This window comes from Enhydra lutris, unplaced genomic scaffold, assembly GCF_002288905.1.
Source record: "Enhydra lutris kenyoni isolate GAN:26980312 unplaced genomic scaffold, ASM228890v2 scaffoldscaffold11, whole genome shotgun sequence".
Classification (NCBI taxonomy): Eukaryota; Metazoa; Chordata; class Mammalia; order Carnivora; family Mustelidae; genus Enhydra; species Enhydra lutris.
The window spans coordinates 13,592,067-13,605,289 of record NW_019154095.1 but is presented as its reverse complement, the minus strand read 5'-3'; the positions used below and the strand labels follow the sequence as shown (position 1 = coordinate 13,605,289).

Sequence of the window (13,223 nt, the reverse complement as noted above, 5' to 3'; positions counted from 1 at the left end):
GAGAGCTTTAGTGTCTTTCCCTGTCTTGCATGTATTTCTATCAAGGACAAAGTGTGGCATTAAGATCGGAATATTTAAGACTGTTGGTAAGCTGTGAAGTCCGAGACATCAAGAAGGAGAGAGAACATGTCTGTTTGGTGACCTCATTATCCATGCTAACCGCTGGCAGAGAACGCCTTCCACCGGCAGAAGAGTTTCATGACTATGAAGACAACATCCATAAGGTAAGAACTATTAAAGGCAGTGATGCTTTATTCGATCCAACTGTCAAACTCATGGCAAGGATCTGTGCTCTATCTGTCTCTCTGCTATCGTCTTAGAGAAGGAATTCAGAGCTGTGATGACTGTGACAAAATGTATTATTACTTTATTTGAACTGAAGAAATCTTTTTCTGACAGAAAGTTTCATTTTAATGAGTCCTAGCTCTGCCAGGAAATAATCCAGTATTTCCCACAAATTAAATGAGCCAATTAGAGGTATTTAAAACATATGCTACAACAAAGCATTCAAAAGACACTGTAATAACAAAGGTAAATGAAAATGAACAGAAGTTCCATTTTCCACTCCATTCTGTGGATATCGGGTTAAACAAAGCCACTACGTTAAGGAAAGAGTAACGGGTACAATTAGGAGTGCTTTGCTAATAAGCCTTGGGAAGGCTTTTTATGGATATACTTCACAGAAGCTGAGAAATGGGTGGATGTGGAAGACTTGGGACCAAATATTTTTGAAAGCAGGTAGTTGTCAGTTCTGTGCTTTCAGTAAGACTGACAAAGACAAGTGACGGAGCTGACAGCTTGCAGACCGCTAAACACACCCTTTAGAAATAGATCACAACGTGATTCTTGACATATGACTAATAAGGATTTCAAACAGTTGAATAGCATCACTCTAAAAAAATCCTTTCCTTCCCATCTGCTTATTTTGCAGCAAGATTTCTTATATTTATGTTTATAAAAAAAGAAACAGGAATAAAATTGATACTGAATCTTTTTCCTTTGCTTTTTTAAAAAATATTTTATTTATTTATTTGACAGACAGAGATCACAAGCAGGCAGAGAGACAGGCAGAGAGAGAGGAGGAAGCAGGCTCCCCGTGGGGCTTGATCCCAGGACCCTGGGATCATGACCCGAGCCAAAGGCAGAGGCTTTAACCCACTGAGCCATGCAGGTGCCCCTTTCTTTGCTTTTGTAATAATATCCATCCATGACTACCCGGACTATTTGGGAAAGCCCCCATTCACGTTACTCGGAGAGGTATTTTCAATACATGTACACTTTTTATATTTAGTAGTTATAAAAATGGTTCGCATACTTATAGAATAATTAGGTTGATTTTAGTCAAATGGGTACAACTCATAATTATGAACACAATTCCGTTTAAAAGAAAACAGGTTTTCAAAACATTTATGAGTCTTATGGTTGTAGGAAATACACTTTAATTTAAATCTGTATTCCTATTTTGTCTCAAGGCCCAAGAACTAAATAGCTTGAAGATCACGCATCTAGTCTAGCTTTTCCTCTGAAATAGGACTCTTGCTTTAAAGTGCCCATCCAGTTCTATTTGTTTCTAATTGTTACACAATTTAGAATGAATATATTTTGGGGTGCCTGGGTGGCTCAGTCAGTTAAATGTCTGCCTTCAGCTTAGGTCATGATCTCAGGGCCCTGGAATTGAGCCCCGCATGGGGGGGGGGGGTCCTTGCTCAGCAGGGGGGCCTGCCTCTCCCTTTCCCTTTACCCTTCTCCCCTGCTTGTGCTTGCTTGCTCTCTCTCTCCAATAAATAAAATATTTAAAAAAAAACAATTAATTTGTTTTGAATTAAAGTCTTATAATGGGTCTTTTCTAAAAGACAGTTGCAGACCTGACCTTTTACTATAATCAGAGATGGAGTGGGACATGGCTGACTTTCCTTTACCTAAATCCACTGACCTGGTGGCTTAGATTAGTGTAACGTTCTTGCAAAAGCCTCCAGTGTGAATGTCAGGGGACCGTAGTCGTGGGAAGGGGCTTTGTCTTTCTAAATTCTGTACTCCTGCTTTTCAAGTCCCGGCTCTTCTCTCATTTGGCCAAGTCAAGTGTGGTCAATCCTGTTAGCGTTTTCAAATGCTCTTCATGGATTGGAACCACACCTGGAAGTCAGCGAGCCATTGACACAGTTTGATAAACTTGTAAATACTCGAGCAACCTTTTCCTCTGAAGCTCATCAGTCCTCCCAGATAAAAGCCAGGAAACAGATGTCTTTCATCATGTCCTGAATTCCTGAACACGTTGGCTTCAGAGGAAATAAAAGGAGGGCCAGTTCTGGTGCTCTCTGTCCTCCCTCACTGAGATCACTCCATCCTTAAGCCCCCGGAGCCTGAACCTGGGAATGATTATAGGAAACAGGAAGGTTGTTTGTAGGTTTTACTAAGAGAAAAAGGAGGAAAAATGGAGAAAAAAATAGAGAGGGCAACAGAGTGCCCTGTAGTTATTCTAAACTCAAAGCGTGTAGGTTAGGAATCAAACCAATTAAAGCCTTCACAGTAAGAGTGAGGTGTACCATGTCTTCTAACACAACAGGGTATCATCTTGAAGATTTTTTCCCAACATGTCCTGTTGCGTCTGAATGTGGGAGCCACTAGCAGTCTTTTTACCTACTAACTGTGAATTTCCCTTTCATCAGTAAGTATGTGTCACAACAGTCTGAACGTCTTAAAATATGGTTGTCAGAGCGTGAACACATAAAGAGGTCACATCCCTGAAGTTATTGTTACTCCTCTCCTTCTTAGCTAATTCCCCTGTTTCTAGGCAAACACATCAGGAAAATTTTTTCCATAAAATTGGCATTTTTCAGATACTGCATTAACCATGCCTTGAACTCTGAGATATTGTATAAATAATGATTTACCAACCCTAGACGTTATAAGGACAAAATGGAATATTGAAATCACACTCCTTATCAGGAGGTTTGGTATCTGCCTGCAAATTATTCTGTGACATCAGAAAAAGCACAGATGCTCAATACTAACTATTTTGCCATTCCAGATCATGACTTTGCTGCCTGCACAGGATGTGAGTAAACAAGCCCATAATTATTAAAATGGAAAGGCCGAAAAGAAATCCAACTGTGAAAGTCTAACTCCATTGTTGGGGAGGGGGAATGATAATATCATCCTGAGTCCTGCAGAGGCACTAATAATTAAGATATCAGGAAGCGAGGTGAGGCGTTTATAGACAATCGATAGCCCACCCTCCAAGCCTATGACGTCACTTTGGATTCATACCCTGACTCTGAGATCTCTGACAGAACCTATCTTTTTATAAACAACCACATGCCATAACTTAGCGTGGTGGACAGACAGGGCTGCATCACAAGAGAATTGAATTGAAACAGAACTACTTTGTGAATACAGTTTAATGAACAAAAATCTATAGGGCACCTAGTTAAGGAGCTACTGCACACTGCAACTCAAATTATATAAACAATACTGAAGAAAACGCAAGGCACCTGTGGCCCTTTTAGCCCATTTCTTCAAATCATAGGTGATCTTCAATTTGCTATAAAATTTAATTCTCCGAAATTGTCTAGTATTTGAGAAAATTCATACATGATGAACAATAATGTAAAGTTGAAAAGCACTGGAATTCTTTTGTTTCAACAGGATGAATCATATATATATATATATATATATATATATATATATATAAAACACACACACACACACACACACACACATAGATATGTATGTATATATATGTACACACACATATATACGTAGTTTTTAAATCTGTGCTCAGGAGTTGAAAAAATTTTTTGTTCATACATAATTGACATAAAACATTTCATTAGTTTCCAAGTACAGTGTGACGACCTGACACTTGTACCCAACGTAAAGCAGTCACCATGATGAGTCTCGTTGACAGCCATCACCTCACGTAATTACAACCTCTTTCTTGTGATGAGAACTTTTAAGACCTACTCTCTTAGTGAGGGAGACAGACCATCAGAGACTCTGAACAACAGAGGACAAAGAACAAATTAAGGGTTGATGGAGGGAGGTGGGTGGAGGATGGACTGGATGGGGGGCGGGCATTAAGGAGGACACTGTGATGAGCACCAGGTGTTGTATGTAAGGGATGAATCACTGAACTGTACTCCAGAAACCAATATTGCACTGTATGGTAACTAAAATTAAAAAAAAATCTACTCTCTTAACAACTTTCAAATATCCAATACAGTATTATTAGCTATGATCACCATGCTCTACGTTATACCCCATAATCTATTTATTTTATAACTGGAAGTTTGTACAAAAGGAGTGGTTGTTTTGTTTTGTTTTGTTTTGATTGGAGAAGTAATTTGCCAGAGTTACACTCGCCAAAATTTATGGTTTTTTGTCTTATATTATCCCAAACAAGCCTCTGCTAAATTTTGGCATTTGTCTTATTGTTCCTTTCAAATACAGTAGTGTTGAAATATCCTGCCACGATGCTCTCTATTTGCTAACTCACTGTAATCGCCTGCCTGGTTTCTACCTTGCCTAGCAATTCGCATGCTCTGAGAACAGCCGTGATTATCTTCCCCCCACACCGCCACAGCTATAGTCTCAGAGCCTTGCTCTATGCATGACACGTAACATATGCTCATTAAATAACTTTACAATACTCTGCATTCAAAGGAATATTAAGGATAAGATTCCTTTCATAAAATCCAAATAACTAATAATAAGGATTTCTATTATTGCTTTAGGGAATATTCCTGATGCAAATTTAAAGATATATCTTCTTAAAAACTTAGCTACAAATTACAAGTGTGTGATCTAGAATTGTGTTAAAAAGAGTGAACTAATAATTATTGACATGTATCAAATCTTGCCATGTTCCAGTCACTGCCTGGCAGCCTACAGGCGGGATTTGATTTAAACGTCAGTACTACTGCACGGAGAATCAGCAGGTTAGGGAAGGTCACTCATGCCAAGCCAGCCAGTAAGAGAGCTTCAATTCTTAATCACTAGGCTCTACCAAGTTTGTTCTGTGTATACTTTGTAAGGCACAGAGTTGGGCCCTTTATGTACTTTATAGCATTTAGTTGTACTATTTTCATCTATTTCTTTGACAGATATTAACTGAGCATGTTTTACATGTCTATAACTCTGCTGAGAGCTTGGGACAGAGCAGTGGAAAACAGATATAATCTGTGTCTCTTACTCTGGCAAAGAAGACATACACTAAGTAGTAATAGTGATAGCCACTAACATTTTTCAATCCTTAAGACAGTTCTAACGATGAGAAAACTTAAGGCCAAAGAAGCTATAGACACCTTGTCCCAGGTAACAAAGCCATCAAGGATCAGAACTAGGATGTGAAGCCAGGCGTGTTGGCTCTAAAGCCTAGGCTCTATCTCCCTCCTATACTGTTTCCATATTAGAGTATGGAGTGATCAACAGCCAGACTGTGGGGAGCCTTGGAAATCATTGAAAGGCATCTGATGGGAGTCTAGGAGGTCACTGGAGGGGTCAGACAGGGTACTGATATCTCAAATTTGTTTTTGAAAACTCTGTGAGCAAGACTAGAGACATAACAGCCCAGACAGAAGGTGGCCTCTCCAATTCAGGTGAGAGATGATGGATCCAGGAGATACTGTGAAGTTAGAACTGATAGGACTATAGGTTATTCACTGCATCTGGAGGTGAGAGAGTAGGAGGAGTCAGGCATCCCTCCTGAAATTCTGGCCCAGGTAAACTGGGTGAATGATGATCCCATTTCCTGGCCCAGAAAGCTGTGAAGGAGAGACAAATCTGGAAAGAGATGATACAGCAATTGTGTTTTCCAGAAGATGGTCACCACAATATCTTTAATCGCTCATGCTCCCATGAAATGAATCCCTGGCATTTCCCCACAAGACAGAGAGTTTAATTCTCCTTCCCATGAATCTGGGCTGATCTTACTTTCTTGACCAACAGGATGCAATGGAAGTGACATCCTCAAGTGCCCAGTATCGTAGGATGTGCGAAGGCTATAACTTCTGTGTGGGTCTCTTGGAATGCTCCCTCTTGGGATACTTCTCTTCAGAACCAGCTGCTCTGCTCTGAGAAGTCCAAGCCCCATGGAATGTTCTGGTCAGCAGCCACAGCTGAGTTCCGGCCAACACACAGCACTAAGTGCCAGCCATGAGAGTGAGCCACCTTGGACATCTAGCTCAGTGTAGCTTTTAAACAGCCCCAGCTGACATCTGAAAGCAACTGCATGAAAACACCAAGCACAATCACCAGAATTTCCGAGTCCATGTCCAGAATCAGGAGAGCTGATACCAACTGTTCTCTTAAGCCACTGAATCTGGATGCAAGAATAGAGAACCAAAGTAGTTGATGGGCTCAGTTTTAGACCCGTGAAGTTTGAGGCACCTGGAAGACACCCTGGTGGAAAAGTTCCAAAGGGACCTGGATAGATTTTGCATAGTTGTCTGGAGCTCAAAGGTAGAAAAATATCTATGTATATCCATATATCATATATATCTATATTGATTTGGGAGCACGCAGAATGTAACATAGCACAGAGAACGTGTCCAAAGCCAGGAGAGCAGATAAGAGAACAGAGAGGAATCCTATTCCAAAAAAAGAGCAGAGTCCTGAGTAGAGACAATGTGGAGGGATCAGCAGGAGAAAGCTGAGTCAACAGATGAGTCAAGTTACTGCCAAAGAGTCAGGAAGAGAGCCAAGGTGAATGCAGTATCACAGAAGCTACGAGAAAAGAACATTTCCATTAGGAGGGTTAGGTTAACTATCATATGCTACCAAGAACTCAAAGATGATAGAGATGGAAGAGGCTTCATCGATGCTACCAATGTAGCACGTGATAACCCCAGAAGACACCAGTTTCAGTGCATGATGGTAGAGAACGAGCCATGAGAAAGGGGTATGTGGAAGGTGAGGAAAGGAATATAATGAATACAGATGTGCTATGAAGGTTGGGTGCGATGGGAGAAGGGACAAATAGGGTAGAGCTGGACTAGGAGGGAGAGTTGAGGGATTTTGGGCTTTTTTTAAAAGACGTTGAGAGGCCTCCGTAGGTTCTCATGTTCCTGGCAGGTGTCAACAGTGGGCAAATCTGGAAGACACAGAATGGGATCGAGAGTGCTCATGGGAAGATGAGCTTCGAATACAGGGCAAAGCGTGTGAACCTACAGACCCAGACACACAGAGGAATGACTTGTTTACAAGAAATTAAGAGAACTTCCTAGGGAGGTTTCTATTTGTTGTTGAACAGAAGGGCCCATCTGTTGAGAGAGCTGGGTTCTGAGGACTGTGGGGAAGATCTGGAACAAGGGTTAACAAGTGTGGATGGGAATCTGCATGGGGAGCGGAGTGGGGCGGCCAGACCTTTGGCAGTCAATGAGCCGGGAGATGGGTATTATGTGCACGTGAGGAAATTGAGGCTCCAAGAGGTTAGGTAAGTTGCTCAAGGTTACAAAGTAAATAAATGAAGGAGTTAGGAACTGAATACAGGCCTGGGTCATTCTTTCCAGTACATTAGGCTAAGTGAATTCCTTGGTCCAGGGGAGTAATTGTAGTTTCTGGAAAGAGATGGGTATTGGAAGTTGAAAAACCTCATTCTCCTCTCTTCATCCACATTGTCCAACGTCCATCAGTTTTGCCTGAGACCCCACACTTCTGACACTTCATCTCTAAAACTGGCTGTCATAGATGGTCTCATGGAATATAATAGAAATTCTTTTTTTATATACTAATACCACTTAGAAGCTTCTGTTTAAATGGGCTTACAAGCTAGGAGGGAGTTTCCTGAAGCCTTAACCCCATGACTGTTCCTTAGCGTTGTACTTATAAAATGAGAATAAAATAGGACTGCATAAACAAAAGTAGTGTATTTAGGGGCTGTGACTCAGTTGTCTCATTATACTTAGCACAGTTAGATCTCCTAGTGAGCTTTGTTCAGAATTCTAAGGCTCTCCCAAGGGTGGCAATCTCGAATTTCTAAAGAGATGATGTGATAGGCTTCTCTGGATACTTAAAAAGCTGAGGTCATGGACGATGGTGAATGGATAGGGCAGAATCATCACAGAGGTTTAAAATCTGTGATTTTCAGGTACCTCTTCTGTCTTGTAAATACTGTCCCCTCCTGCTCCCCGAACCCCATGGCTGTAAGTATTTAAGACATACATGGAAGTATTTAAGAGATACTTGGAAAAATGGAAATAAGAATCTTCATAATTTAGGGTTTTGGGGGGGGGGATGCTGTTTGAGACATAATAAAGAAGACAGGTGACTACTAATTAGGTCCCACTTTGCAGACAAGGTCTGAGCCCAGAGCTAGCCTTCCTTTCCGTAAGGAGGAAGGCCTATGAATGCCAGTCCAGCTGGTGGGCTGGAGTACCTAACTCATCCGGGAGCATCTGGTGCCTGTTCCTTACGTGGGGAGTTTCTTTACAGGGCTAGGCTAGGAAGAAGGTTCTTTCCTTCCATGTATATGCAGTCCTACAGCCTCACGTCAACTGTACGTAGTGCATTCTGTGATCACGTCGGGGAACTTCAGTTTCTCCTAGAGGAGGGGACTTTCAGAGCAGTACTATTGAAAGTGTGGACCACCATCCTTTGTAAACTGTGAAATTTTGTGAGTAAGTGTCAACCAGCACTTGTTTAAATGGGAAACACAGCAGAGTAAGCAAACCAGGGTGCATGTCACAAAATGAGGATAAGCACTATTTTGGGAAACGTATTTCAGATGGGTATGGGCGTGGGACATAGTGTGGATTTCTTACTGCAGTCATAGAGAAGATTTTAAAACTCTATTCGCTCTGCAGAATTTCTGAAGCTGTATGTACTGATGTTCTTTCTTTTTTAAAAGATTTTATTTATTTGGCAGAGAGAGAGAGAGCACAAGCAGGGGGAGCAGCAGAGGGAGAAGGAGAAGCAGGCTCCCTGCTCAGCATGGCTCGATCCCAGGACCCTGGGATCATGACCTGAGCAGAAGGCAGACGCTTAACCCACTGAGCCACCCAGGCGCACCCCCACCCCTTCCACCATGATGTTCTTTCAAATGCCTGGAACTGCTGTGATCCCAGATGGTTTATTCCAACAGTATCCCAAAATCTTCTTGCAGGATCTGACCACGAGGCCCCTTGACCAAAGTTACAAAGTAAACAGGAGAAGAAGCTAGGATTTGAACGGAGGTTTATGTGAGCGGAGGACCACGGATTCAAGCAAAGGAGGCACTCCCCGGCAGAGTACCAGGGACCAGCACGCGGCTGGGGGAGCGGCTCTCAATCCACAGCTCTCTTAGTATTGTGCCGCTCAAGTATTGTGGAACTAATTAGCTGTGCTCTATTTTCATCTTCACTATGATAAAAGGCCAGGATGTTGTAAAAGAAAACATGCCTACAATAAACCTTTCTCTTTTTAGGCTAATTTCTTGAGTCTAAAAAAAAAGTTCCTTCCACGTGTGGTTAGTACGTGCCATCGGGCTCTTTTCATAGAAACCATCCGCTTTAAGAGACAGGCTACATTTTAATCTCTAGAAGCCCAGAATAAACACTCTCCCTTTCTGTGCTGTCACTTGAGCGAATGGTTCATCTGTATGTTATCAGTGTATAAAAAATTAAACAATTGTTTACTTAGCTGCAATTTCCCCCACCTACAATTTTCATTGCTAATAGGTCACCAGCTTAGAGTTTTTTGGAACACGTGGAGTCTTACATCAAAAGGCTCCATACAGGTGTGGGGCGAAGGGTATTTATTACTACCATGAAAATCTAACGTCTTTATAGAATTCCTCAGGCTCCCTGAGAAGGAAGAGAAATACCATAAAGTATTGTTAAAATAAAACAAAAGATGAGAAAACAGAGAACAGAAAAATGATGACGGCATTAGTCATGGTGAATGGGTATGTGTCCAGTGGCAGCATATATAAAAATATAAATAAATAGATATTATGTTATTTATAAATACACAATAGGTTCTTTCCAGTCTTGCAGAGAAACCAGCCACACGAGGACGGACATAACTAATGCCAAAGCAGAAAATAAATACATGAGATAAGAAGAAACAAACAGGGAAGAACATCTTGGGAAACGCTTAAAGGCAGACAACATATTTATGTGACCAAAAAAGTTATCTTGATTTGGTTGCTTTGAGATATTAGGTATTATAACATTTTGTAAAAAGTCAGAGATTGCCAAGTGTCAAAATACACACACACACACGTATCGAAATAATGGGCAGGTGTATATAATACAAATATATACATGCATATATACATTTTCCTGGGTGTTTATATAGAAAAATGAAAGGAAGAATTTTCAGACTTCTTAAATTCTGTTTTTAATTCAGAACCAAGTGACCTGAAAGTCTGTTAGCCCAAAGTGCAAATTTATGAAGGTTTACAGAAGGGACAAGCAGAAGAAAGGTCAATAAATTATAATCCTTTAATGTGTCTTGTATTTGAAAGCTTTTATAACAAAATTAACATAGTATTCCAACTCCATATGCTAGCTGAATGAAAAAAGCTTAATACACCAAGATACAATATATGAGATGGTACAGTGAATTATAGCCTATTTACAGACTAAAAATCAGACAAAATACACACTTACAGAGGAAAAGGTGGAAAAGTCTAGCCATCAACTCAGAAGGCAGAAAATCATACTATTCTATAGTAAAAAGGAGAACTTCCAATCTTTCAACTAAATGAATAAAAACCCCTCATTAAAAGATGACATCTGTAGTTCAAAATCTTTTCCCTCTCCCAGATATAACTGGATGTGACATGGATAAAAATAAATTTATGGGAAAGAGATGTTAAAAGAAACACACAAGACACATAATTCTTTCTCTTACCATTGTCGCCAGAAGGTAGTGATACGGTGTTTGTTGGCATAGTATCAGAATTCACTTTTCCATTCTCGAATGTGTCATTTTCAGTCTGCTGTAATTGCCAGTTGAGGCCAAAGAGATGCATTGCTGGGGGCAAAGAATACGCGTTGTTTAGAGGTCTGCTGTTTTTCGGCAGCGTGGCAACTCGTAAACATGTTTATAACAAGATTCGTATGTAAAGTGAAATTTCCATGTTCTCAAATACCAGAGATAATTGCATATAAAAATTAGAAAGGAAACAGTTCCTCACACAAATGCAGCATAGAGAGCAAGGCAGCCCAGGAGGCTCTTAGGAATGAATGATTATTTGCTCTGCTCTGAGTCCCACTCCTCACTGTCATTCAGGTAAGGGGTGGAATGCTCTGTAGCAACGTCGCTGTAGCAATGTCGGCTTTGCTTGACCTCAGGCCACTTGCACACCTGTAACACTCAGTTGCAACATCTGTACATTCTCGGGAAACCTGATGCTGTTCATTGGGATTAAGGTGAAAAGTAACTACTGGTCTCCCAGATAAATCTGCTGGCCTATGAAATGAACAGAATGAATTTAGATGCACAAAATATGGCATGTTTGAATATTCTAGACTTAAGATGAGCTTATGACATTCAATTTGTCAACGGTGCAGATGAAGCAACATGCTATGTGTCAGGTCATTTCATGAAGAGTTTCTGATGTGGGTATGATAATTTTAAAGATTTATAAAAAGTTTGTAAATGTGTTGACTAGATTTCTTTATTTGCAACATTTAGAAAAGAGACAACCATAAGACTTTATACATTTATAAATGTACTTAAAATTTTTTATATTATTTTTCTTAAAGTATTTGAAATATTTACAAGAATAATCACTGTGATATTGACCACTAATCCTGAAGTAAACTTTCATTTGTGTTCCACAGAATACAGTTTCAGAATTCATCCCTAAGGAGGCTAAATATCCCTAGAGAAACCTATGGATGATCGTATCACTGTATCACAAAAGTTTTTTTTTTTTTTTTTTCTTGGACATTATTTGCCATTTCACCATATAGATGGAATTTACCAGAGAGGTGAAGAAAGACATAATGTTTAAGAAGTATTGTTAGAAACAGTGTGAGAAACTGTGTGAAACACTGTTAAAAGGCAAGCCTTTATTAAATATGTAATACATATAGTAACACAATTAAATGGTCAGTGTAAAGAGCAGGGGAGTTAGACGGAGTTAGATTTTGGTTTAATCTGCAGTTTAGGATTTAACCTTGGGCAAATGATGGAATATTATTAACATTAGTTTTAGTTAAAAAATGAGGTTGGTTAAACCTACCTTACTTAATTGATGTCAACTTCCTAGCAGGATAGGTCTATGATAGTGTGTTACCGAGAGCTGGTACATAGCAGGACCGTTCTTAGTGCATAGGTACTCCAGATTACTGAACTTTTTTTTTTTTTTAAAGATTTTATTTATTTGACAGAGATCACAAGTAGGCAAAGAGGCAGGCAGAGAGAAGGAGAAAGCAGGCTCCCTGCTGAGCAGAGAGCCTGATGCGGGGCTTGATCCCAGGACCCTGGGATTATGACCTGAGCCAAAGGCAGAGGCTTTAACCCACTGAGCTACCCAGGCGCCCCGAACTGTTTCTTTTTTTAAAGATTTTATTTATTTATGAGAGAAGGGGGGGAGGGAGGGAGGCAGAGGGAGAGGTAGGCTCCTCGGGGAGCAGGGAGCCCAGTACGAGGTTCGATCCCAGGGCTCTGGGATCATGACCTGAGCTGAAGGTAGACGCTTAATAAATAATAAAACTGAGCCACCCAGGTGCCCCTAGATTACTGAACTATTTGAAGTCACCTGACCAGACCAGGCTACCTCTCAATAAATAGCTCCTTCTGACTGTATGGCTCTTTGTCCACTGTAAAATATCCATTCATTGCTCAGATGTTAGGTACCAATTTGAGGGGGAGCCTTCCCTGACTGGGTTAAGCATCTCTCCCAAGACTGTTATCATTCCCTTTTGTATCTCATTTACCTTACACAGTGCCCCATACCTCATAGGTCTTAATAAGTGTCTGTCAAGTAAATGAAATCTATGTTCTGATGTTTTCAACTAAGAAAACACTGTTGTGGACAAAAAAAAACAGTAATTTAAGGGAAAAGTTAATAAATATAAGACAAGTAAATGGTCAAGAACAGAGTGCTATATTATTAATAAATAATCAATGACTATATTAGTGTAGTAGTCTATGAAAAGCAATTGATTGAAAGTCCACTAGAACTTTATATTATTAAAGTTTTTTAAAAAAGGTTCAACAGTTTGAGGGTATTCTACATGTTTTGCATTCTTTTGTTAATGACTCCTGATATAAAATTATGCTATAGTAAG

The 13,223-nt window shown here is 40.2% G+C and overlaps 1 protein-coding gene across 1 annotated transcript in view; it reads right to left on the bottom strand.

Annotated features, from left to right (window-relative positions):
* The window catches only part of LOC111144452 (teneurin transmembrane protein 3), a 494,164-nt gene that overhangs the window by 122,059 nt on the left and 358,882 nt on the right, over positions 1 to 13,223 (bottom strand). Inside the window, exon 6 of the mRNA XM_022498770.1 lies at positions 10,834 to 10,956. Coding sequence (XP_022354478.1) covers positions 10,834 to 10,956 — 123 coding nt within the window. The remainder of the gene's footprint in view (positions 1 to 10,833; positions 10,957 to 13,223) is intronic.